The sequence below is a fragment of the Rhopilema esculentum genome, chromosome 19 (genome assembly GCF_057945365.1).
Source record: "Rhopilema esculentum isolate cy_ngs chromosome 19, ASM5794536v1, whole genome shotgun sequence".
Taxonomy (NCBI): domain Eukaryota; kingdom Metazoa; phylum Cnidaria; class Scyphozoa; order Rhizostomeae; family Rhizostomatidae; genus Rhopilema; species Rhopilema esculentum.
In genome coordinates, this window is record NC_142833.1 from 732,408 (window position 1) to 759,215 (window position 26,808).

Consider the following 26,808-nt stretch of genomic DNA (forward strand, 5'->3'; position numbering starts at 1 on the left):
TTTTGTTACTCTAAGCTATTAATAATTTTGAATATCAAAGCAATTTTTCAAACTTTACCGTCAACTGAGGCGCTGTTTTCTCCACCATTTGCGTAATGTACTGGCGATTATCAGAAACGTAATTTTTTATGCTTGTTCCTGTGTTCTTCATCGCTCCTGATAATACAACTCCGTAGGTGTAAGAATATTTGATCATTTTTCGAGCAATTATCGCCTGGTCTTCAAACAGATCTGATCGACTTGCTGCTACAAAGGCATCAACCAGGGCTGCTTCAACTTGTCTTTCCTTTAATGCATGAAATACATCTTCTGTTTTCCCATATTGGCCCTCTGCATGTCGAATTAAATAAAAAGTCAGCTCTAGTGAAATACTATGACCTTTGAAAATTACTTTTAAAACGTAAAACGTGACGATTCTAAATTCGCCTTTTCAAGTGTTAGTTCAGCAAAAACTGGAAAACATAAAAGGCTATTGCCGGAAAAATAAAATATTGACATGATATTGGCTGGAACTTTACAAAGTAAAACTTAAAATTTTCTTTGAAGCGATTCAAGTAAAGAAAGAAAAATTCGCCATACTTGTGTTCACTTTGGCGTTTCTCAAAATTCCGACGATTTCTTCTTTAGAACCTTGCACAACTGCAAGCTAGAATTTAGAGACAGTGTTAATGATTCTTCCGAACAAATTTAGGGAAACAAAACAAACAAAGTAATATTCGCAAGAAAATGAATTGAGTGCACATTCCCACCTCGGTGTTGTACAGCTTTACGCCTGGAAGCGTACTCGAGGTGGTCAATGCTGTGCTTATTCCACCAATTAGAATTGCCGAGGTTACAAGGCCTACTAGAATCCATAGAACAGCAAAGATGCGAGAGACAATCGAACTGGGCACAATATCGCCATATCTAAAAGCAAAAATACTACATAAGTCACTGTGTTGAATCCCTGATGTGCAAATACCAATATCTGTGCTGAAATAGAGATGAAATAATATTTTGTAAAATATAGAATATTGTAGCAGTTACCCGTGAGTAAACATGGTGACGTAGGCCCAATACATTCCTCTAAGTGATCCTGATACGAACCAACAGGGTCCATCTACAGCAGCTTCATCGTATGTCTAAAACCAAAACAGCATTGGTCCCAGAAAAAAGGCACATTTTTGTTGGAATTTATGCCATACTCAAAGCAATCAAGTAATAAGAAATGCAATGAAATCGTGTCCAGCTTTACTAAAAAAGCAGAACACTTTAACGAATTACAAGGAGCACGCAGCTATTTGCATTATTCTTATCAAGTCATCGAAGGGTACAAAAAGTAAATAGCTTTGAAAAAAGCAAACATTTAGTAAACTAAAGCTTTTCGTCTGACACTCTTCAGAGTTTAAAACGTCAGAACATAGATGTTTCGGATTACTGGTAAAGCCCGATCGTCGTTCCACAAGGAGTTCGTTTTCACCTTAGGACTCCACTGGTAACATTCTAATAGGCAAACGGCACTGATTGGTCAACCTTTACAGTCATGTGCTCGTGTTTCTGATTGGCCTATTTCGATCCACAACTGGGTATATATATTTCTTATCGTAGAGTTTTCGATCTATGTTCTGACGTTTTAAACTCTGAAGAGTGTCAGACGAAAAGCTTTAGTTTACTAAATGTTTGCTTTTTACAAAGCCATTTACAAGTTTTGTACCACCAAAAGATTGGTACAAAAAGTCGAAACTAAGACTTTAAATCATTTTTACGATTGATATCGGTGAATTCTTACCAGCGTAAAGAAAATGACACCGGCAAAAATAATGAAAACAGCATTGAGAATGAATATCGGCCAAAGCTGAAAGATTGACGTCAACATTGCCTCCACCTGCTCCGACATAGTTGGCCTCGGGGTATATAAAACCATTCCAGGATGGTCGATCAAGGAAGTGTACGGTTTTCCAAGAAATGTTGGCATCTCTTCTCTTCCGGCAATAGCAAAACTTAAGTGTACATAATCATCAATTGCTGTAAGAAAATTGACAGCGGAAAAATCTTATTAAAAATAAATTGCATACAAAAAGTTTATAGTAACGAAACTTTACTCCTGTGTTATGATAAAAAGTAATTGTGCAATATAGAAATATACAATATGAGGAAAACGACATGTTTGTTTTCGATCTACCGTCTGCTGGCTAAAGATATTATTTAAATTAAAAAATGAGCTGGTTTTACCTTTAGAAACCTGTGCAATACTTTGCTTTTCTGCCCATCCATTTTTGCCGTCGTTTATGAAATCAATTCTGCTGCTTCTGCCGTTGCATAATCCACAAATAGCAGAGGTGATATTTTTTAACAGGTTCTCGAAAATTCCTACCATGTTACCTTGAGTGTCACGGTAAATATACGGTTTTAAGGCAGCGTAATTTGTATAAATAACCTCAGGACATGAACACGTTTCTGAAAACACAAGATGTTGAAGATATAGTTTGTAATATCTAGAAATTAAGATATTAAAGATATTAAACACATATTATCTAGATATTTTATGTAAAACTAGAAATGATAAAAACATGCATCTGAAGGTGTTACCTCCATAAAATGCAGGCGATTTTACTCCTGCACCATGCTCATTGACAGCCATGACACGAATCTCGTAGACGCTGTTTGGTTCAAGTTTTTCAAGAGTTGCTTGCTTTCTGAATGGACTCACAGTCACAGCCTGTATATGACTGTTTGATTTCGACTGTGATCCTACACTCATCAGACGGTATTCAATTCGATACCCTTTCAAAATTCCGTGAATAAATGCAAATGGAATTGGCTCATAACTGACAATTATGCTGCTTGTTGAAGTTCTGTTCTGACATCCTGCATTGGCTGGAGATATTGAAGGAGCTATGGAAGAATTTGATCTTTTTGTAAATACAAAAGGGAAGTAAACATATTTGTGATGAAATTTACGAAGTATTTTGTGAAAAAATGTAACAAAGATGTTCTGCGAAAGTACTGTACATGACTAGAAATCAAACAAAAATCTTTGAAAAGTTGAATAGAAACTCAAAATGATGAAAAAAGAGCTGTTTTCAGAGAGGGACAGCAACTCACTGCTAACAAATGTTTTGTTGTAAGAGCGTATGCAGGGACCGGTGCCAACGGAGGTCGATGCACATACATCGACGATGTACAACCTATCTGGTGATAATCCATTTACGTTCATGTTAACCATTGTTCCATCAACATTCAGAGATTGGGAGAAGCTGCCGTCATCTGACTTAATGTTAACTTTGTAGCCAGCAATGATGCCATTCCAGCTATGCCTTGGAGGGTGTGTCCATTCAACAAACAACGAAAAGGCACTTATAGGAACAACTGATATTGATTGCGGCGGAAGACTTGGTGCTGCACAAAGAATGAATTGAATTAGTAGCTACAACATATGTCCTTATAACAATCCAATTCAAGAAGAAAAATGGGTTCATCATCAGAATCGTTAATTATTCTACCTTTTTCTCTAGTTGTTAATGTGATAAGTTCACTAGCAATGCCATTTCCATTTGAATTGTATGCCAGCACTCGCAATGAATAACTGGTAGCAGCAGACAGCCCTTGAATCTTTAGTTTGAGCTGCGTTGTTGCAGCAATTGTGTATGTCGTAGCCGATGATTCCCGGTAAAACACCAAATAGCCGGTAATTACACCATTTTGATCCAGGCTCGGAACTTCATTCCAGGAAACATCTATGGAACTGGCGTCATTGCTGACCGCTGTCACATCTGATGGAGGACTCGATGGAACTAGAAACGACATTCCACAAGTTATCAATCCGATATGAAAAATAAAACATCGCAAATTGAAAAACTCTACGGAAAATTGATGGAAACATACACCACTTTTAGGGTACCTACCTATCGGTGATGAAAAACTGGCGGTTTTATTTTCGACAATTGGTAGTTTGCCGAGATAATGATCGTTGTCAATAGCATCCATTAGGAACAGAGCTTGGAACGAATCAAGTGCAGTGAAATACAAAGTGAATGAGGCAATCACACTTCCTTTTCTAGAAAATAGTAAAAATTAGAATACATTATGATATTTGTTGAATATTTCTAAAGAAAAGTTGGTAAGTATTACCTATCCAAAATAAGGGAACAGTTTTTCTGTTCCTAGATTTAAATAAGACGACATAAAATTATCCACGATATTCTGTTATTGATTCCTTGCTTACTGCTTAACCATTTCGTAAATGTGTCACATTTATTCCTTAAATTCTAGAAGCTACACATAAGAAATTCTAGAAGTTTTTGTTGATAATATCATACATATTATGTCCTAAGTCGAGGGGCAAAAGATTATAAAGGTATGATATATTTCATCTATATTTGCTCTAGGCCCATCAGTGGCGGACACTTGGGGGGACGAGGGGGGGGCAACCGCCCCCCAATACTTTAGAGAACAATGGTCTTTTGTTTTAAAACGATGGGAAATGTGACGTCATCTTATTAAAACAATAGGCTTGCCCCCCCCCCCAATATTTGACCAAGTGTCCGCCCCTCAGGCCCATGTTATCAGTCAGCATTTGAAATAGTCCCCTACTCAATAATACGTTTAAGTAAAAGGGGAGGAAATTGAATTCAAATTAGTGAATGTTAATATTAGTTGGAATGTGTAAGCAATAGAGGCCTGCTTGAAAATTAACAATATAACTTACCTTAGACCATGGAGCTGAAGAAACTCATACGTGCTCCCCAAATCTCCAACGTATAGCCGTTTGACCTTGAAAAAAAGAAACATTATTCAGATTTTATAGTTCTTATCCGCGATCTTTGCTGACAACAACGTCTTTGGTTTCAAAGAAATTATAGGTAAGATAGAAAAAGAAGTTTTTATATTTCAATGTTTTGATATAGATAGATATCTACATAGATTATGTCTTTTTCTGTGTGATAATAAAAATACACATATCAGAATACATAATGTGCTACCAGTGACTTATTCACTAAAAACATTTGAATTTAAGACTACTGAAAGAACTGTGATTTTTAGTTGACAAATATGAGAGCTCAAAAACTAACCACTTGCATTAAAGGGATCCACTGACCACAGATAATGAAATTTGAAATTCTTTAATGAAATTTCTTCAGAAAATACATTTGAAGTTTAAATACATCTTACATTTGTATCGATATTTCTTGCAAAATCCGCAAACATAGCTCCTGGTGCCAATGCGTACCCATCTTGCCAAACTTCATCAAAGGCAACATTCCTTAACGTTATTGAAACATCTGAGGACAACGATGAAAGAACTTAAAATTTGAAAAAACTGGAGGAAATGCGATTCTATTATATTCCAGATATGATAAGTGACTCAACAATTTTCAATCGCAAAGGAATAAATTCCTGACATTTACGACATTGGAGTTTATTTACAAAGACCTTAAAAAATAGGTTTTTAAAGGTAATCGATTTAAATTTAAAGTTGATGATACAGTTGCTATCCTACAGTTGCACGATATCAAAGAGCATGTAAAAAATTCAAGCAAAACAATATCTGAAGTATTGCATGAAAAATTTTTATGTAATTAACAACCGATTAAAGGGCTCACAAGAAACGTTTCCATATTAGTAAATGAGGTGAAACAAAACTGGACATCACAATGGTGAAAAAGAAGGGAAAATCACACGGTTTTCGATCCTAAAACGTGTTTGACACGAAATAAAATGTTTCGTGTGAGACAGATACGCACATCTTAAATCATAAGCTTTAGTGTTGTCTAGGGAAAGCTCTTTTCCTTGGGCGGAAGGCAATCCCTATATACTTTACATGTACTGGGATACCGAGCCTCCTTTTCAACGCATCTAAATGTGCCAGACGCACAGAGTGAGATTCGCGGCGAATGCACACGCGTTACATTGTCGAGGTCTTGAGAGAATGAGAAAATCGATCAGAGACGGCATTGAGACATTAGAACACTTTTTGTTACTCTGCTTTTCCTAAGAGACTCAGCTAAGAAAGCTTCTAGCTGGATATAAAGCAATTTTACAACCATTTTCATATATTTATCTTTCTAATGAGGTTATGACACAACTCCTACAATATGGCGATAAAGACCTCCCAAATGACTTAAACAAAATATACTTGAATTAACTTGAATCAACTCACTACTACAATACATGCAAATGGCTGGTCGATTCAATCAAGAAATCTACGTTGTACATCACTCTGCCATCAAAGTAGTTTCTTGTACAGTCTTCGTCGAAAAAGTTTGTGTTTCATAGAATTCCTTAATATCTTCAAGGCAATGGTCACTGGGTTGACAGTCTTTTGCTCCCAGCGGTATCGTGTTTGTAAAGTAGCTTTGCTGGTGGGGTTTTCTTGCAAATGTTAATGTGGAAGATTAAAAATGCCCACGACGGGAGAACTGGTAAGCAATTTGGCATGGGTTCTACAAATGGTCAAATTAGTTTGATTTTCAGACTTTCAGCAAGAGTGGCACTTTGCTCGGAAACAGTCTTGCCCTGTGCTGCTAGCAAAAGATTGCATTTAAATTTTTTGTGTTGATCGTGCATTCAGACAATTAAGATGAAAGTTGAAATGAAAAGAAAAGTTACTTGGGCAAATATGTGTGTTGCATGGATCAGTTTCTGTGCCACTTCCCTCGCATACTTTACCGCCATACATTGGCAACGGGTTCTCGCACCAGCGTTGTCTAAGACGTTCTCCTGTGTTGCAAGGCTTGTTACAATGCTGCCAAGATGTCCAGTCCGTCCATCCACCATTAACTAAAAGGATATGGAAAAAACTACAGATATCATTTGAAGAACTTTGACTGCAAAAACATGTAAAAGAGTTTATGGAATTCTGAGGAGATTTTTTTGAAAACTAAAAGCTACTTCATTAAGCAAAATGCCTTTTTGATATCGTAAGCAAACATTTTAGACTTGAAGGCTTGGTTAGATATGTCCAAATACAATTGAGATTAGAAACAAGTTATAGAACGAAGGGACAAAATATAATTAGGAAAGTTTATAAGGAATATAATTAGGAAATGTTGGAATGATACACCTCATTGCATCTATGACTTGTTTGTTTCCTCATGGGAAATGAAAGTTTATAATATCACTAAGATTTGGCAAGCAAACTTTTTAGCTTCGTTTTTTTCTGAAGGAGCAATTGAAAAACCAAGAGCTGACCAGTCTGTGAAGGCAGGTGTCAGAAAGGTAACGGTGAGATTAAGGCGACTCTCCGTCTTCAACAGTGTGCCTCAAGTTCACCTCAACTCATTTGCAGCTTAATAGGGCCATATGTAATTGATAATCAACAAGTTTGATTAATCATCTACCTAGTAAGCTTTATATTTTGGCCATTGTTTTACTGCACAGTTTGGGAGACAGCAAACGCGATCTTATGGTATTAGCTTGAAAACGCTTATTATTGTATGCTTTTTAAATACCCAACCACCCCCCCCCCCCCCTCTGTGTGTCCGAGTGTATCAAGGCAACCCGGCAAAGTTCTAACAGAGATAGAAAGCGTGCCCAGTAACTGAACATAATATGGAACACCTACTTGGACAAAAGGCAAGATTGCAGAGCTCTGTTTCCCTATAGCTGCCATAACATTGAATTCCATTGTAATTTGGAAATGGATCACTGCATGTTCGATTTCTGGTTCGTGTTCCACCATCACATGACTTCGTGCATGTCGTCCATTTTGACCATTCAGAGAATCCACCATCAACTATAAACAAAATCAATTTTTCTATTAATGATTTTACTTTCAGATTGTCATAGCTGAATATGTATGTATGTATAAATAATTTTGCAATCAAAATAAATTACAATTTCAAATTCAGAAAAGGAAAGTGATTTAATTACAGAGTTATAAAATGTACAGGTAAAAGCTAGTCTAAAAACACCCCCAGGTTAAAAATGACAGATATTGCATTTAAAACAGTCTTGTTTCCATAATGGTCTTATCAAAAAGAAATGTGTTCATGTCAAATTGATTTTGTATAAAAAAACTGAGAAAAATATTTATTCTGAAAAAATGTTAAGTAGAACCTTTTCGTTGGCTGATTTTGGGTTTTCGGGAAAATTTGTAGGGCTATCCTCTTGACTTTGCAGATCTTCAAAGAATTTATCTTTGATCTTATGTTTGAAACTGTTGATGTTCTTTGCAGATTTTAGTTCTGATAGTAGATTATTCCAAATTTTGGGACCAAGACTTTTCAGATTGTTCAAAAGCAGTAAAAATTTTCCCAATGCAATTGTCTCCCTCGTTATCAGAAAATGTCATAAGTCATAAGCAAAATAAAATGCCATTAGCAAATCCGAAAGATGCCTTATACGAACCAGGGCACTTTTGTGTATTGCACTCAGAAACCTCTGTTGTAACTCCTTGGCAGTCGTCTTTGGTCGCATTAACAGCGATGCAGAGTCTCGTTCTCGCTTTCGTGCCTCCACTGCATGTGACTGTACATTCCGACCATGGTGTCCATTGCCCAAACCCTTTGTCTTCTGTTTTGTTTGATTCGGAAGAAAATATAAGATTGTAGTGCACATAATATCGTATTTGAATCTACATAAATATACCCATAACGAGTCTTGAAAGAGACAAAAAGCAAAAAGATGTTTTGAAACAATTAGCATGAAGATATCTTTGCATAAGATTGATAGACGAGCCATGTCATCTTATATCATTTTTAATTTCAAGAATTCCCTTGCCAAAGATATTGCATTGATGAATATCAAATGTGGATATCAAATTCTCCTTTTGCTGTAAAGAAAGGTACAGTGGAGATCACTCAAGTCAAAGGAGCAGAAAAGATTTCTTTAGATTTCTTCTATAAGGGTTCAAAATATATGTACTTGAAGAATAAAAGCCATTTCTAACTCGCTTACCGTTTTTGACGCAGTTACAAAGTCTTTTTACCAACGCAGGTGCTGTAACATCACATTTAACCGAAAGTGGAACGGAAACATAACCAGTGCATTTGTCGCTTGTTGTGGCATAAGCAGGCTCGAACTCTTTCGTCCATACTTTTGCACTTTCGTCAGAAGAACATGCTGCACCGATTTTGATCAAGCTTTCCTTAGAGTTTCCAGTGTTGATAGAAGTTGTACAAACAAGCCCTAGAATTGGTTTACAAGTATTTGAAACTGGTAGCCAGTAAGTATTTTATCTAACAATTCGACTATAAAACCAAGAGGCCCAAAACAAACAAAAAAATGCTATATTCGGCGTACCTAAGGATTGACACAGTGTAGCACAGTTGCTTCCAGCAGCAGAAAGGGCCGTCCCTGAGCATGATGGCAAAAGGCATGGTTTGGTTTCCTTGCTGGTACCGACACAATCCGTTCCACCATTTTTAGGAGCAGGATTGTCACAGTAACGGGTTCGCTCATGCGTTCCATTTCCACAATTTACCGAACAAGAAGACCATTGTGTCCACTGGGCCCAATCACCATGCACAGGATCACCTGCAAACGTAACGGAAGTTAAATATGAATTTTAAACGATAAAAATCATAAGCAATTCTTTCAATTTAGTTTTTTGATAAAAATAGAATTTATGATGCTGATGTTTATGAATCCAATAATTCAATACGACGTGATTTGCTTCACATTATCATTGATCTAGCAAATTTTCAGTATCTGGGGTAATTATTGGAAAAATTCTTAAAATTGGCTTTAAAAAGCAAGTATTTGAGTACCTTAGTCCCTTCAAATTTAGCCTACCTTCAATTTTGGCTCCTTTAAATTTTCGCCCCTTTAATTTTCGCCCCCTTTTGTGCACAAGTTCGCTCCCTTTGATTTTCGCCCCCAAACCCTTTAAATTTCAAAGCTTTGACCTAATCAGTTTCCAAGCAATGAACGTTCATGCGGCATGGAACTACACTCGGGCCTCGCTTTTGCCATTTTTTCTTGAATTATGGAGGCGCTTTAGAAGGTCGTGTACAAGACAATAAGTATAGAAGATCGCCAATTCCTAAAGGTGGAATCGAAATACCGATTTTCCTAATCGTTAATAAGGATAAGGCGCAAAGTTCTGTCTTCAATTGAATGAAAGAATATCTGCAAGACTACTATATTGAGCCAGAGAAGATGATAGTATCTTCTGACCAAACTGAAGCCGAGGAGAGGTTGGCCGCTGATGATCTGGACGAATATGGCCCTGAGGAGGAGAACACTTTGGAAATGGAAGAACAAAATCACCCTGCCCCTTAAAAAGACACAAGTTTATCATCTTTGCCAAAAATTTAAGGATTAAGAAATCTTTTTTGTGGCCTTCAGTATGGATATTTTTCCAGAAAGTCACTAAATGAGAACTGTAACAATGAAAACAATCAATGCAGGATGAAAATTTGACGCGCGTAAAGGTGGTAACTTGAAGATTCCTTGATCGGCCTAAAAACTAAGGTTCTATTATAGAAAATAGATTTTTTAAGTTTCCTTTAATTTTCGCTCCCTCTAATTTTCACCCCATCAAATATTTCCATAATTCGCCCCCTTTAACTCTCGCCCTCCTCCGGGGAGAAAATTAAAGGCAAGCGAAATTTGAAGGGACTAAGGTATACTAAAGCTTCATAGGCCAATCAAAAAAGCGAGCACGTGACTGTTGAGGTTGCCCAAAAGTGCCGTTTAAAAGTCTTGTTCACTCACCGTCATATATTACAGGAAATGGGTTCGCGACAGTCACTAAAATGAAAGAGCGGTGAATCATCTAGTATTTCAAAGTTTAAAGATCATCAATAAGTTAAAACACAGGATATATACATAAATACTAAATATCAGGATTATTAGTCCTTTTACTTAAAACATTAAAGTGAATGAGTTATGCTGAATAGAATTATAAAAGCTCACAGAAACCCACCGTTGTCACTAGTGCTTGATGAGACTGTAGGCTGAGTTGAATCTGCTACAAACATAAGAACATAGGATACCATCGAATTTTACAGCCATATTGAAGAACTAATATTGGAAATTGTCTATTAAAAAGTATTAAAACAGCATTTAAATGATGCTGATGTTTATGAATCCAATAATTCAATACGACGTGATTTGCTTCACATTATCATTGATCTAGCAAATTTTCAGTATCTGGGGTAATTATTGGAAAAAGTGATAAAATTGGCTTTAAAAAGCAAACATTTGAGTATACTAAAGCTTCATAAGCCAATCAAAAAAGCGAGCACGTGACTGTTAAGTTTGCCTAAAAGTGCCGTTTAAAAGTCTTGTTCACTAACTGTCATATATTACAGGAAATGGGTTCGCGACAGTCACTAAAATGAAAGAGCGGTGAATCATCTAGTATTTCAAAGTTTAAAGATCATCAATAAGTTAAGACACAGGATATATACATAAATACTAAATATCAGGATTATTAGTCCTTTTACTTAAAACATTAAAGTGAATGAGTTATGCTGAATAGAATTATAAAAGCTCACAGAAACCTACCGTTGTCACTAGTGCTTGATGAGACTGTAGGCTGAGTTGAATCTGCTACAAACATAAGAACATAGGATACCATCGAATTTTACAGCCATATTGAAGAACTAATATTGGAAATTGTCTATTAAAAAGTATTAAAACAGCATTTAAATGATGCTGATGTTTATGAATCCAATAATTCAATACGACGTGATTTGCTTCACATTATCATTGATCTAGCAAATTTTCAGTATCTGGGGTAATTATTGGAAAAAGTCTTAAAATTGGCTTTAAAAAGCAAACATTTGAGTATACTAAAGCTTCATAGGCCAATCAAAAAAGCGAGCACGTGACTGTTGAGGTTGCCTAAAAGTGCCGTTTAAAAGTCTTGTTCACTAACTGTCATATATTACAGGAAATGGGTTCGAGACAGTCACTAAAATGAAAGAGCGGTGAATCATCTAGTATTTCAAAGTTTAAAGATCATCAATAAGTTAAAACACAGGATATATACATAAATACTAAATATCAGGATTATTAGTCCTTTTACTTAAAACATTAAAGTGAATGAGTTATGCTGAATAGAATTATAAAAGCTCACAGAAACCCACCGTTGTCGCTAGTGCTTGATGAGACTGTAGGCTGAGTTGAATCTGCTACAAACATAAAAACATAGGATACCATCGAATTTTACAGTCATATTGAAGAACTAATATTGGAAATTGTCTATTAAAAAGTATTAAAACAGCATTTAAATGATGCTGATGTTTATGAATCCAATAATTCAATACGACGTGATTTGCTTCACATTATCATTGATCTAGCAAATTTTCAGTATCTGGGGTAATTATTGGAAAAAGTCTTAAAATTGGCTTTAAAAAGCAAACATTTGAGTATACTAAAGCTTCATAGGCCAATCAAAAAAGCGAGCACGTGACTGTTGAGGTTGCCTAAAAGTGCCGTTTAAAAGTCTTGTTCACTAACTGTCATATATTACAGGAAATGGGTTCGCGACAGTCACTAAAATGAAAGAGCGGTGAATCATCTAGTATTTCAAAGTTTAAAGATCATCAATAAGTTAAAACACAGGATATATACATAAATACTAAATATCAGGATTATTAGTCCTTTTACTTAAAACATTAAAGTGAATGAGTTATGCTGAATAGAATTATAAAAGCTCACAGAAACCCACCGTTGTCGCTAGTGCTTGATGAGACTGTAGGCTGAGTTGAATCTGCTACAAACATAAGAACATAAGATACCATCGAATTTTACAGTCATATTGAAGAACTAATATTGGAAATTGTCTATTAAAAAGTATTAAAACAGCATTTAAAGAACAACATAATATTTAGATTTTAACAATAACGTTTGGAGACAGCGACATAAATGGCATTGAAATTGAAAATTCGAAGAACAAATAGAGAATCTTAAGTAATTGCGATTCCATTGCTTTCCTTTAAGAAAGTCAGAAATCTGAAAGTATTTTGAAAAAGTGGTCTCTTCCAAGAATTTTAGCGAGCATTAAAAGTTAATCAGAATTTTTCATGTTTGTATTTTTTCAGTTTTTCTATCTCACATCCTATTCACTGTCATTCGTCATTAAAATCCATTTACAGAATCTTAGTTTTTTATTTAGCTGCTGTTCCTATGCTAATCTTCAGAATATTTTTTTCTTAAGCATTTGTGAGATTTTAGAAAAAATGACATAAACAGAAATGAATTACTTCACCAAATGACTAGATCAATTATAAAGCAGAAGTTTTACTAACCAACTGGCTTTGAAGTGTTGTATTGGCAAAATCCTAAAAAATGTGAAAAATAGAAATACTTAAAATGGTTCAAACTGCTGAAGTAAATATCTATAAACAGAATTTATTTCGTTGCGACTTCAAATGAAACCAAGTAATTTGTTTACAATTTTACTTTACTTTGAATTGCAATCAATTGACGTACTAATATAAAAATTTAATTTCCATTGAAAATTGCAGAGCTTCACTTTATTTATCAACATTCTTTATCAAATAATTTAAACATTACTTAATATTTTCCAAACATATTCATTTCTTTAGTATTTTGCAAATCTTTTAAAATGTTCGTAGCAAACTGTGTCAAAAAATTGATGGGAAAAAATTTTTCTTATGAATTTCTTTTTATCGTCGTTTTGACTCAGATTTATTTTTTCTAATATTTTTCCTTTCTTCAACTTTTTTTATGAGCTGAAACTTAATTTTAGGTTTATAAAGTATTGATGTGGATATAGAATGATGCAACAACTGTTTATAATTATTGAAAGATCAAGGAAAGGAAAGAAAAAGTGCTAAAAACAACCTCCAGAGATGATGAATTGCATGGAAGTGCATTTCTCGAGCAAGATAAACTTGTTGTTTGAATTCATGCTGACACAATAGTCTGTGCCAATGAATTTCAATGTCTGAGAAGCTTGTGAATAAGCAAAAGATACTCCAGTGCAATCTACAACAAAAATCAATAGAAATTTAGTCTGCGGCTACAAATTTCGCGCACCGACATCCCTACTGCATCCAACTAAGCTTTAGTATCTTTTTGATTTTGTACTTCTTTTCGCTCTAATAGTTGTTGCAACTGTCTACAGTCTGTTAAAACGTCATTCAAATTTCAGAGCTGTTGGTTTATAATCTGAATTTTTTTCGATATGACAAGAGGTATTATATGATTTTTCTTTAAGTAAAATAGCATAAGTCCTGGCTAGCTACAACAGAGTAAAGTATTATTTGCTGGGCCTGTCTATGAAGACAATTTTAGAACTAAATTTTGTTAGTTTAAGTAGGTGCTAAGGATTTACCATCTCTAACTTGGAGTTTCTTTCCATTAAGATCACTGTATTTTACAGATGGCATATCAGCAATCGAAACGCATTTCGAAAGAGTTGGATTACTTCCTTTCTGGTAACGAAGACTGTGGTTATGGATGTAGGAGAAACTTCCGTCAATGCAGCAATCAACGTCGTTTTTCCCTTTGAAATCACCATTATCTTGAGGAGACCAACAGTACTCAGTTCCAGCAGTATTCGCAAAATAAAATGTTAAATTCGCATCTAAAATGTCAAGAATATTTTGGATGAGCTAGTTCCCTACTTATTGACACCATCAAGACAACAGATAAGGTTTATTTAAGTTTTTGATGTTAGGGAAAGACCTGGGAGCCTTTAGCAAAGCCTAACAAGGGCAAGGAGAGAATGTTTTGTAAGAGAGGGAGGATCAAGCTTGAGACTGAATAGACTCAGTTTAAAACTTTTCATGTAAGAGTGTACAGGTGCACTTTTCATCAAGTATAAATAAATCTAGAAATAATATTCTTTTATGGTCTGTAGGCAATGCAATGGATCATCGAAATAATCACCACCAGTTACATTCCGTGAAAAGTTCAATCGGAATTTTCTTCGTTTGACAAATTTTTGTGAGTGCTTTATCTGCTTTATCTTTATAAGATAATTTGCTACAATACTAACAAGCGTTAGCTTGAAAACCGCGTGGTCGTCGCCATTTAGAAGGGCAGAAGATTTATACTTTGCTACTTTATAAGATCAATCACATTTCATTGTTCTCAAAACAATTGGCGATGAGTCTTTGAATCATGTTTGTAAAGATGAAGAACTTTGAAGGTTTAAAATATTAATATGTTACATACTGGAACTTCCAGGAGCGCACTGCTGTTGAGCTGCAAGGGAAATTTAAAAAATAGAAGACATGCTAGACTACCGGTATTGACGAACTGAAAGTTTATTTTGAATAGTGAAGTTAGATTGATTGAAGTTGGTAAGAAATGCAAAAAATGAGCTTTTTTTTACTTTCTCATCACTAAATAAAGCCATAAAATGAAAAAACCCGCAGGAGTACAAACAACTTTTTGCAAGCATTTTAAGCTTTTTATGGGCAAAAAACTATTCTGTCAGAAATTGATAACATAACACTTTATATCTAGAAATCTTATGTGACTGTTTAAAAATATGGAACTATTATTGGAAATAGCTGCCAGAGTGCCATACCAGTAGTCTTTTGCAATTGGTATGTTTTCGTAGAAAGGCAGGCTTGAAACGTATGATGCAATGTAGACGGGTCATAAACTAAACAACTCCTGCTTCCAGATGCTTCTTCGATGACTTCACTCCCAATAATAAAAACTCCACAGTTTGCACCTGAAAACAGAGAAAAACAAAGTCGTACACATTGCCTGAAACAGTAGCGTATGCTCATCGTAAAAGATTTCAAATGATGGCATCGCAATGTCACGAAAAACATCTGCCAAACTTGAATGCAGATAAAGACGTAAAAGACAACTTAATATGTATAATAAGATTTCTATTTTCTGATTAGATTTCCTAAATCGCATACGATTTTGCTCAGGACTATGAATATTTGTGCTCATCGATGCTAAAAATTTCCACTAGTTTTAGAAATAATAAACTTTCAAAAGTATCCATTAGTACTAGCATTGGACATTTTATATTGCCTGATTTGTCCAAATATTTTTGGGACAATGGCTCGAAAACTAGATTCACTGAAGCTGTGTTAATTACGCTTAAATTTTGATGTCTACAATTTTCTTCCAAAATATAAAAATACCACATGCATTGTCCTTTGAAAAACATCAACCTAAAATACTGATGCAACATAAGAGATATGCTATCAAAGATGAAGTTGGGAGGCTGATTGTCGCAACAAAAGAAAGGGTTTCTGGCACTGTTGCTACAATGAAAAAATGATATGAGAGGAAATAGAAATGACAATGCAACAAAAGCACTACTGCAAGCGCCCTTTAACACTTCAAAGAGATTAAAATACACGCTAGTATTTTCCTTCTTTTACTTACATTAAATTGATTTTAAGGCAGTCAATAACCAACTAATAGACATACCAATATCTGTAAAGACAGCCTGGTTAGAATGCTGCGAGCTTGCAAGACAGGTTTTTTGATTTGCGTCATAAATTTTGAATTTTCCGACCGTCTCTTCGACTAATTTGAACTTTGGATACTGGCAACAATCTCCTATGTATCCTACCAGTCTACTGCTTGCGTTCATGTTCAAGTTCTCCCCAGTCAGACAATAATTTTCGTTTCCATTACTCCATTTCAGCAACGTCAAATCTAAAACAGAGATTTTACAGACTTGAGAATCGCGGTTAAACTGAGAGTTCACTCTCAATGAAAATGTACCAGATCTCAAGTTCAAATCTAGCATTTTGAGTAAGATACACCCACCATTGACTTATTATTGGGTATTTCCAATACTAAATCTTTTATCAAAGTGTAAGAATATTTCTACTTATTCACTTTTTCGTTTATTCATGATTGTTTTCCCTTTTTATTTGGACAAAAAAGATACATGCTGATATCACTTTTCATCAAACTAAAATGCACGTATCCTTTTAATTTATTGATGATTCATACATACCTAAAATAACTTATATTCCAAATAAAAGTAAATTATTCTATGAGTAGGATAACAGAAAAATACTATCCGGAAAAGTTTTTGGTACAGTAAAATTTTACGTTGGCAGGAAATAGCTTACTGACGTTCTATTCTTCCGATACTCGTCAGAGTATAAGCGTCGGATAATGCCCGTAAGTAAACAGAAAATTTAGATACCTATATACTTTTGGTCGGTATCTGACGTCCATACTCTGAAGAGAGTCAAATGAGAAGTTTGCTTCAGTATGCTATGTTTGTTAAGTGGCACGAGAAGCTGGGTAGAACGCCAGCTATTATCACCAAGTGGACACAAAAAGTCAGTGACCAGGCTTTTCAAATTTTCATGTGAAAATATTTGAGTGATGGATACCGTACTCAATGCCGGAAAATTTTTGCTTGAGGCAGTGTTGATTTAGACCCCGTTTACACGAGAGCGGATCCGAACCGGATTGGATCCAAAAGAGTACGGATATAATCCAAAAGAGCCCTTGCGTTTACACGGGAACTGGTGGATCCGTATACTTTTGGTTCCGCTATCCGGACCATTTTGGGATCGCTTTCAGAGGTAGTTTTGTAGTCCAAAACTATTTTAAAAGTAGCGCGGTTTTTTCTTCAGTCCACGGAAATTTACCATTTTTAGCTTTACCTCCCTCCATGTTCAGGTTGAGCTGTGTTTTAATCACGCACGAAGTTCTGAAAACGTCACATGCGCGCCAATTTTCGAAAAGCGCACGCGCGTAGCCTGTTCAATTCACCTGGATCCGTTCCCGTGTAAACGCAAATGTTTCTGGATCGGATCCCGTTTAAACGCATTGCCATTCCAGGGATCGGATCCAAAAGTATCCGGATAGTTCTGGATCCGATCTGGTCTAGGTCTCGTGTAAACAGGGTCTTAATCATTGCTAGATTTGAACAAGAAAACCTTCAAAGGCAGTAACTGCAGACTTACTGATCACCTTCTGACTTTATCATCAAAATGACATAACAAGAAAGTGATACAGTGACAATAGTTATCTGTCATTATTGCACGGTTGCTAACTCTGATTACTGTTGATTGGATCTAACTTCACCTCCCCAACTCACCGCCAAATATTAATACAAACAAACCACACAAATTAAAGGTATATTCATTTTGTTAGAATAGCGGTGGGAGAATTGAATTCGTGTCCTCTCCACTTCGGCGTTTGATAGTGTTATCAACATTATAGTTATGTTTTGTTTAGTTTGAATAAAGAGAAAACACAGCACGGTATCTTATCTGTTGCGCACAGCTGAAGCTCACAAAGACGCTTTTGAAAAAGAATTCCCGGCACTGAAGAACCAATTTATATTTGACTGTCAAAATATTGTGATAAAGCATACTTATTTAGCTTCACCTTAATAAAGTAGCTGAATGTAGACTAAAGACAAGAATTTTTAATGCCAAGGCAACTTTATATTTCAAAAACGACATACAGATGTATCCCGTTAAGTTGGTCCACAAAAAGCCGGAAATGGTCCTACTTGTAAGGGATGCGAATTTTGACTGGTAACAAAATCCAATTGGACTTGAAAATAAGTTTGACTTAGTGAAATTCCAAGTTGTCCGGGATACGAATAGAGAAGGTTCGATCAAATGCGCTGTGCCTTGCATAGAGAACTAAAAATGTCTTTGATACTGCTCAGAAACAGTTTTGTAAACCATAACAGCAACGCTCATTTAAATTTGATTTTAACCCCTTACCTTGAGACGATGCCACAGCAACGAGAAGCAAGCCGATTATCGAAAGTTGTTGCTTTTGAATCTGCAAAGAAAAGCAGAGCTCAATTGAATATGGGATGGAAAAATATGCAGTTATCATAGTGACAGTATTGTATCCTTAAAGTTGCTGAAAATGATAAGTTTAGGGTTAAAAGTGACAAATTGAGCTTTATCTTGAAATGTTCGATGCTGATAGATTAAGTCCACTTGGTTTGCTATGTTTTGATAGCTAATATAGAGTTTTATGAAGCTTGTCAAAGCGAATGGTAGATGCGAAATTTGCAAAATGAAACTACTACTTGACAGCTACTTGACTGTTAAAAAGAAACCTTACAAAAGACGTAAAGCATCTATTGCCTGTTGAAAGAATAACGGAAAGGGATAAAAACTTCATTTCAAACGATGTTTAAACGAAAATGTTAGTGACGAACAAATGACGTAACAAGCAACGGTACAAACGACGTTCCAAACGATCCACAAACGATGTTACAAAACAAACGATGTTACAAACATTGCTATATAAACTTCGGCATAAACATTAAACAAACAAGCACTTAGAAAGTGACATTATCAATGACTTTAGAAACGATGGTGATGGCACTTTAACGAATTCAATTGCTATCAGTTATTTCCAAGAATATCATCATACTTAAAATATAACAATTAATAATATACATGCCTTCATTAGGATTCCCATCATCTTATAGACAGCCTTTAAATGCTAGGATAGAATAAACTTAAATATTATTGCTATTTCATGTTTATCAATTAAGAATACATTGTTGTTTTTATGTGAAACGTACACAAGTGGGGGGGTTTGTAAATGAAACGTATCGTGGAAACCTTGTTTGAAACAGGAAGAGGCAAACTAAGAGCACAACAGGATTAAACAATGTCGTTGGAGATACTGATGCAAGTGGACGCAATTAAACCAGAATACACACCTTAACTTTTCCAATGGTCGAGCTCCAGCGCATATGATATCACTGCTTCGTGTTCTTGTTGTGCAGCATTCAACTGCGGATACTAAAAAATGTTTTATTAATTATGAAACATATATGGCTGCAAACCTGTTTTCTCAAATCAGAGCTAGATTACCGACCGTTGCTATAGCGTCAATCAATTTCTATAACTAGGAATTGATACTCCTTCGCCTCTTACCATTCAAATCTTAAATGTTGTTTCAAAACTACCTAATAGATTGAATAGTTCTGATCGTTAATATTTTATGCAATTTCCTCAAAAGGCATAACTTATTTCAAAATAGTGATTTACTTGTAGGCTTATTTGGAAAATGCTGGAATTTTGTAGAATTAAAATACCTTTCGTTATTATATTAAAAACATTTACCGCATCTACATTCCAGTAATCTTGCCGATTATCAATTTTATTGCTTATATATAAAATTATATTTTCTTCACTATATTTGACGAACGAATGAAACCATTCTCCAGATTTGCAGCTTTAGTTGCTCAGTGACGTCACAGCAATGCACACAAATATGTGTTTGTGACTGAAAGTTAAAAAATAAAGTGCCAAGCAAAATTGAAAAAGGCCAATCAGAACCGCGAGCATATGAATGTAACGGTCGCCCAACTGTGAACCACGAGCACATAACAAAAAACTACCAATGAAGTCGAAGGGTGTAAACAAACTTTTTCCGTCTGCGTTAAAACAGTTTTTAATTTTCATGTTTATCGTTTTATTTCGTAGATTTGCTTCCTTATACTAATTCCATTTACGAGGAAAGTTTCTTTATCAAAATTATGCATAATTGACAAATAAAGCCAAAAGAAAATCACCGAAAGGGACAGTGAACAACCTTTAGGTTACGGTAAACGTTGTTGACACGATATTTCGTTTTCTCTCCTTAAAAGCAAAACTATTAATGGAATCAGATTAAACTAAACACCATTTGATGCACAAGAATGTGGCGATTCCAACCATATCAACCTAATTGGCAAAGATTGTAAAATGATACTTTCCAGGCAAATTCATTGCTTAAATGAGTGTACCACCTTCAAAAGCTATTTTGTACCCTTGCGTTTCAGGTAACAAGATCTGACTTATATCAGCAGAAAGCTCAGATCCTTAGCTACCAAAGTATGTCTCAGATTTTTCAAATTTCTCCTCTTCTTGAAACAATACCCTGTCCAAAATTGGCAAACAATTTTTCTTCCCTCTCATAGTTGCATTTGGCTATAAAAGACGGATCAGAGCAAATACAATAATTTTGAGACACACTTTGCTTACCCGACATCTGTCCTGGCCGTGTACAAATTTTTTAGCCATTCGATTGGTTCCTTGGATAGAAAATAGCTTTTTCGCACCTGTATGTAGAGGAATTGTAAGTCCGGACAGAACAGGATTTTACTGATCTCGCTAGCAAGGTACACTCGTAAACCACAGTGTAATCCGGGTCGAGACACTTGAAGCTTTAAGATCAATAAGCCTGTTTAAATAAACACGGCCGTACATGGGATACATGGATGTGCCATGTGATATTTTAAATGAGACATGCGACCACAATCGCAAAGCATCGATAATCGGCTCAACAGGTCAAGAGATTTTCAGGCCTCAACTAAAAGTTCTGATAAAGAAATTATGGTAACCTTCGTTTACATGGGATTTGTTCTATTTTCAAAATTTCTGTTGGTTTTAAATTTGGTATCATTGTGTGCCTTGAAAGTTTGGCTACTTGAATCTGATAAATTCGAAAAATTGATGTTTCATCTAGGAAACGTTTACCGTAACCTAAAGATAACTTTCTTTTGGTGGTGCAAAACTTGAAAACTTAACATAACTGTTGAAAACATACTGAAAATCCATGCAGCTGTGACTTAGTTACAAGGCTGATCACACATTTAATGCAATTATTACAGCTGTATTTCAAGACACCTTCGAACTTTTAGGTTGGTTTCATCTAGGTGCAAAGATTCACATGTTAACGAAGCCCATTTCAATGTATCTTTGTATTAGACATGATGTTGTTTTTGAAGACATTAACAACGATTTCTTTACAAAAGTGGTATGCGCATTGCACTAGAGTGCTCGTTTAGATTTTAGATGAAATTGTGTCTACGGTTCTATGCCCTTAGAAAAGCAGATGTTCTAAGGTCTAAATCAAAGCAGCTCATACTGAAAATTACAAACAACATTTTGGTGATACTAGACGCTAAACTCTGAGAAGGTAGAACAGTACAGGTACTCGTATAAAGGCGGCTTTTACAGGTTGCTTGCTGTCATCACAGTGTCTAAAAAAAGCTTGTTAATCAATGTGCCTTACCACAAACCTGTTGCGGAGACAAGTGAAAAGTCCAATTTCGCTAATGAAACCTTAAATGTTCTCAATTGAATAGAGTCACATGTGCTAAATGAGTCACGGTCCACCGTTATATTATCTTTCTTTGTAGGTGTCATTATCTTCATTTGCTAAAACGCCTGATAATCAAAAAATTTGTTTTCACATGAAGAATGAAGAAAGGTGGTAGGGGTAGGGGCGAAACTCCTGGGGGGTATGGGGGGGGGGGTGCTGCACCCCCCAATCTTCAAAAAAGCAGATCTTGTCGGGCAAATTTATGGCTGCCAATATATATCGGTCGGGCAAATCTGGAAATTTTCTTTAGGTCGCAATTTTATTGCTACTTTTTGCCCTAGCTTGGTTTTTGAATTTATGGTCTTTTCCCCATCCTTTTTCAATTTCTGTCCAGTTGGGAAAACCAAACAGAAACAAGACAAGCAACAGCAACATGTATACATTTCTGTTTTTCGTCCACTGATCAGCGCTTTCGTCTCGAGCTCGACGTGCACATGTTTATCTCGCCTCGAGATGCGGAAGTAGAGTCTGAAGTATAGATCGACAGCAAAAGTATAGACGGATATTAAAGTGTGTTTGATGCAAAAAGGAAATGAACACAGGGCATGCCCCCCACTTTTTGCAAAACAAGAGAGTTTTTTTCAAAATCTTTTGCTATGATTGCTAAATTTTCCCTTGAACCGCCCCCCCACTTTCCATCCCCCCCCCCCGACTTTCAATCATGCGTCGGAACCCATGGAACACTGACAATTGTAGAAGCATCATAAATCAAAGCACGAGGACATGCCATCTCGGAATACGTTGTTGAGAAAAATCAAGCAACATTTTCCTTTCCAAATGTACGAAACTTTCATCATACATTCATAAAGAGTTATGCCCTAAAATGCTCTTAAAGTTTTACACTTACGGTCCGAAAGTATTGCACCCTTTGCCAAAAAATGGCCGTACAGCCGCCAAAGTTTTTTAGCTAAAAAAATTTAAATAGCTGTAACAAGTAACAGAAAGTTTTAAGCGGACAGTTCAAGCGGGAAGTAATAGAAAAATTTATTAAGGAATTGTAATTAAGATATGATATGCAAAACGTTTTCGAGTTTCTTCTATTTCTGAACAATACACAAAAATTGAGCTTTGATGATAGGTGTACCTGTAAAATATTTCCAATAAAATTTTTTTTCTTTGCACAAGCTTGAGGGATCAAACTCAGAAAATGCAACTGAAGCTCTTTTTTGTTGAAACATTGTAGTCTGCGTAGCTGTTTCTAAATTCCGAATGAAGAATATTTGTCGTTAATAGAAAAGACAGGCCTCACAAATTCTTGCTTTTCCGAAACAAATGTTTATAGCCAACACCAGAAAAACTAGAGGTATATTTTTTGACTTTGAAAAACAGCCTGAGTCTGGAGGCCTAACATACTTAGTGACCCTCTCGTAAAAATGACGTTCAGGCATGACACGCCCTCTTACCAGCATGACACGCCCCTTCGTCGGGCATCTAAGCTTCATACCCCCCTAATGAAAATAGTGATGTTTCGCCCCTGGGTAGGGGGTTAAATATTTGCTGCATATTTTCGGGTCAGCTAAGAAAACTTTCTGTAATTGAAGAAGGTTTGGATCCTCTGGTCGTGAAGGACTTATTGCCAGACGGAATCATGACAACGTTTTTTTACAGAAGAACGTTGAAAACTGCATTGATTTTTTAAAAGATTAGATGGAATCACAAGTTTTAGAGCTCTAAAACATCAATTTATAAAGGTTGAATTTAAGCGCCGTACTCGCCACAGAGAAAATGAGGGGTACACACAAGAGTGGAAGTAATCGATGTTCGTTTAGTAAAAGAATTACTGCCAAATTGAAGAATAATAGATAGGAGCCTTAGACATGCATTTAAGCGCTCTTAAAAAAACATTCTTATTAATTATTTCATCAAAATTATTTCGATTCAAACACCTAATCACACATTAGAGTAGGGGTGGCAAAGTCCCAATGTCCAATGCAGTCGAATTTTAAAGTTAAGTTTTCTGAAGGGGGGAGAGAGTAAGCGGAAATAAAGAAGCAAGAAAGTTTTCAAATGTCTTCAGCATTTAAACAATTCCTCCCTCTCAATTTCTCTTCATCAGCTAGACAAATTTCAAATGTTATTTCTTCCATCAGATCTTATTTTCAAACGCCAAACATGCAAAGTTGCATTTCTTCTCTGTCCGCAAGTACCTTTGCTGAGGGGAATCTACCCTATAAAATCCTTATGTGTTGACGTGAAGCTAGCAGTAACTACATCTTATAAAATAAGAATAGATAAAAAATTGATAAAAATTTGCGAGTATCTGTGCGCTTTCTCCATGCAGTTGCTAAATCTATCTTTCCGAGCTCCCTTTCTGTCCACTTTGCATCTTTTATTATTCAAAAGAACATTTTGCACACTGCTGGGAGAAAATACACCAAGCTCCTGAAATATTTTCTTCAGAACAGGAAACGCTGCATTTTTATCTAGAAGTATCAGTCTCTCAAGGAGAAATGAGAGGAAAGTCTAAGAATAAAGATTGGGAAAAATGATAGGGCCATGGCCCCCCTAGAAATTTTCTTTGCAGCTTGTTTGCCCCCCCCCCCCTCAGTTTTTTCAAAAATTTCTACTAAAAATTCAATGTTTTCTTCCAAAGCTGTTCAATCATTTTTGACTTTGTAAGGGTTACTCTCTTTATTTTGCTCAATGCGAACTTTATTGCATTTATTTAACAAACTAGGGGCTCCGATAAGCGTTTTGGTTTGTAACCGAGGTGGACATTTATGAAATTTTGGCTCCTTTCTGTTTTTACCTAGAAAAATGTATTCTTGACAATAATTTAAATTCTATAGTTGTTATCGATCACGAAGATATATCGATTATCGATTCTTGGGGTGGGATGCGCAGGGTAAGCCCAAATCAAGATTCTCCGTATACAATTGAAAACCCTTTTCGTTCTGGAACCCAGCGCAGGAAAATGCCAATTTGTATTTTGTATTTGTAGTTGTATTTCTACCTAGCATCCGAAGGTGGTTTTTGGGACACTGAGAAGCTTATGTTTATCGAGCAGTGTCCTGGTCCTCTCTCTCGATACGAAAACACCTCGTGATTCCTATGCCTTGAATTTGCGACTCTCCTCACTCTGGGTGAAGGTTTGGTCATGCCAGGGACTCGAACCACGGACCCTTGGGTCTGTAGTCAGCGCCTCTAACAACTGAGCCATCCTCGCACCTATGTCACCAATACCATCCCAGTATACCTTGGCAATCCACTATTGCTTATGGAAATTCTATGATTTGAAATTCTGGGTAACAGAATGATTTTCTTCAACTTTACAAAGCTATTAGCCTTTTATATTTAGAAGTATAGTTCTTCTGTTGAAATTCTAATGCTCATTGTGCATTATTGTTAAACAGATGAAACTCAGTGCTGGACCAAATGGACCAAAGTTTCCTTTACAAAGGGTCCCAGTATTGTACTCAAAATTGTTATACACAGTTTGTGATTTTGAAATCCCCTTGTTACCCCGTTGCTGGCAGATGTTTCAGAAATTTTTCTGAGAAGCTCCCAAGAAGAGATAAATTTTTTGCTTAGCACCGTAAGGTTTTTTGAACGTAAGGCACTTTGTTAAGTCCTACATATGTAAAAGACCCTAATGAACATTTTTCTATCCAACCCAATTGTTAGCTTGACTCAAATTGTCGTGACAAGCCAATGAAAACGATGAAAAAAACCCATTAAAAAATTTGGAGACATAATTATGGGGGTTGCAAACAGCTGGTATTCTCCTTCTCCTGGGATGGCATTGCCACCCCTTGGGCCTGCCTAATCATATCATATATTCAATTCTCCCAATTTAAGCGATCCTTCATTAAAATTTTCCTTAATATTTTATTGCAATAATCGCACAGAGATATCGATTCAACGCTTTCTATTTTATCGTTGATATGAATAAAGAAAAGCAGCTTGTGTTTAGCCATCTCAAAATAATTTTCAAGCTAGGACAAGAAGGTCCAGAGGAAAACTTGTGCTTTCTGTTATAAAAAGCAAACCATCAAATGACAACAAGAGCAAACGTAGAGGCCCTAAACAATAATTTCCTATTGATTTATCTTAGTAGTTGATGTATTAATATTTTTCTGCGAAAACGGCTGAGACTTCCATGGTAGTTACATTTGCTCCCTTGAAAGTATGAAAAGCCATATTACAATAGCCCTTTTCCATTTTAAGAGATAATTGCTTTTGCATATTTATTTACAATTATTTTAATAAGGTGAGAGAAGAAAATATGCTAGAATATTGCAAAAATCACATTTTGAGATATTATCTACTATTTAACAATGATAAGAAACTATTTCAATGTCAAAGCATGGTGAAAATGCCTTATTCCATGTACCACTGTGTTCATTGATCTTAAAGCTTCAAGTGACTTGACCCAGATTACACTGTGGTTTACGAGCCTAACCTGCGATCAGTAAAATCCTGTTCTGTCCGGACTTACAATTATCTCTACATACAGGAACGAAAAAGCTATTTTGTTCCCAATGAACCAATCAAATGGCTCAAAACTTTGCATACAGCCAGAACAGTATGTCTCAAACTTTTTGTATTTGCTCTGGTCCGTCTTTTCTAGCCAGATACAGCTATGAGAGAGAAGAAAAATTGTTTGCCAATTTTTGACAGGGTATAGCTTCAATGGAAGGAAAAATTTGGAAAATCGGAGACACGCTTTGGTCGCTTTCTGCTGATATAAATCAGATTTTATTATCTCAAATGCAAGGGTACAAAATAGCTCTTGAAGGTGGTACACTGATTTAAGCAACAAATTAGCCTGGAAAGTATCATTTTACAATCCTTGACAATTATTTCAACATGGTAGGAATGACCACATTC

The 26,808-nt window shown here is 35.8% G+C and overlaps 1 protein-coding gene across 21 annotated transcripts in view; it reads right to left on the reverse strand.

The window, feature by feature from the left end:
* The window catches only part of LOC135688019 (uncharacterized), a 31,780-nt gene that overhangs the window by 3,537 nt on the left and 1,435 nt on the right, over positions 1-26,808 (reverse strand). The window contains exons 1-32 of one of the 21 annotated variants that reach the window (XM_089113926.1): positions 20,024-20,972; positions 19,547-19,619; positions 19,282-19,323; positions 18,585-18,645; positions 16,306-16,536; positions 15,437-15,586; positions 15,079-15,108; positions 14,234-14,485; positions 13,741-13,884; positions 13,182-13,214; positions 12,602-12,646; positions 12,018-12,062; positions 11,434-11,478; positions 10,850-10,891; positions 10,639-10,674; positions 9,223-9,456; positions 8,878-9,108; positions 8,329-8,493; positions 7,544-7,714; positions 6,589-6,759; positions 5,152-5,261; positions 4,688-4,752; positions 3,885-4,036; positions 3,483-3,773; positions 3,085-3,378; positions 2,569-2,874; positions 2,212-2,436; positions 1,769-2,004; positions 1,027-1,121; positions 750-906; positions 580-646; positions 59-330 (exon numbers count right to left, since the gene is read on the reverse strand). In XM_089113926.1, the coding sequence (XP_088970052.1) occupies positions 59-330; positions 580-646; positions 750-906; positions 1,027-1,121; positions 1,769-2,004; positions 2,212-2,436; positions 2,569-2,874; positions 3,085-3,378; positions 3,483-3,773; positions 3,885-4,036; positions 4,688-4,752; positions 5,152-5,261; positions 6,589-6,759; positions 7,544-7,714; positions 8,329-8,493; positions 8,878-9,108; positions 9,223-9,456; positions 10,639-10,674; positions 10,850-10,891; positions 11,434-11,478; positions 12,018-12,062; positions 12,602-12,646; positions 13,182-13,214; positions 13,741-13,884; positions 14,234-14,485; positions 15,079-15,108; positions 15,437-15,586; positions 16,306-16,536; positions 18,585-18,645; positions 19,282-19,323; positions 19,547-19,579 (4,431 nt within the window). In that variant the 5' untranslated portion in view covers positions 19,580-19,619; positions 20,024-20,972. Of the gene's footprint in view, positions 1-58; positions 331-579; positions 647-749; positions 907-1,026; positions 1,122-1,768; positions 2,005-2,211; positions 2,437-2,568; positions 2,875-3,084; positions 3,379-3,482; positions 3,774-3,884; positions 4,037-4,687; positions 4,753-5,151; positions 5,262-6,588; positions 6,760-7,543; positions 7,715-8,328; positions 8,494-8,877; positions 9,109-9,222; positions 9,457-10,638; positions 10,675-10,849; positions 10,895-11,433; positions 11,479-12,017; positions 12,063-12,601; positions 12,647-13,181; positions 13,215-13,740; positions 13,885-14,233; positions 14,486-15,078; positions 15,109-15,436; positions 15,587-16,305; positions 16,537-18,584; positions 18,646-19,281; positions 19,324-19,546; positions 22,603-26,808 lie in introns of those variants that run through there. The other 20 variants (XM_089113925.1, XM_089113930.1, XM_089113929.1 and 17 more) reach the window with 20 other exon arrangements.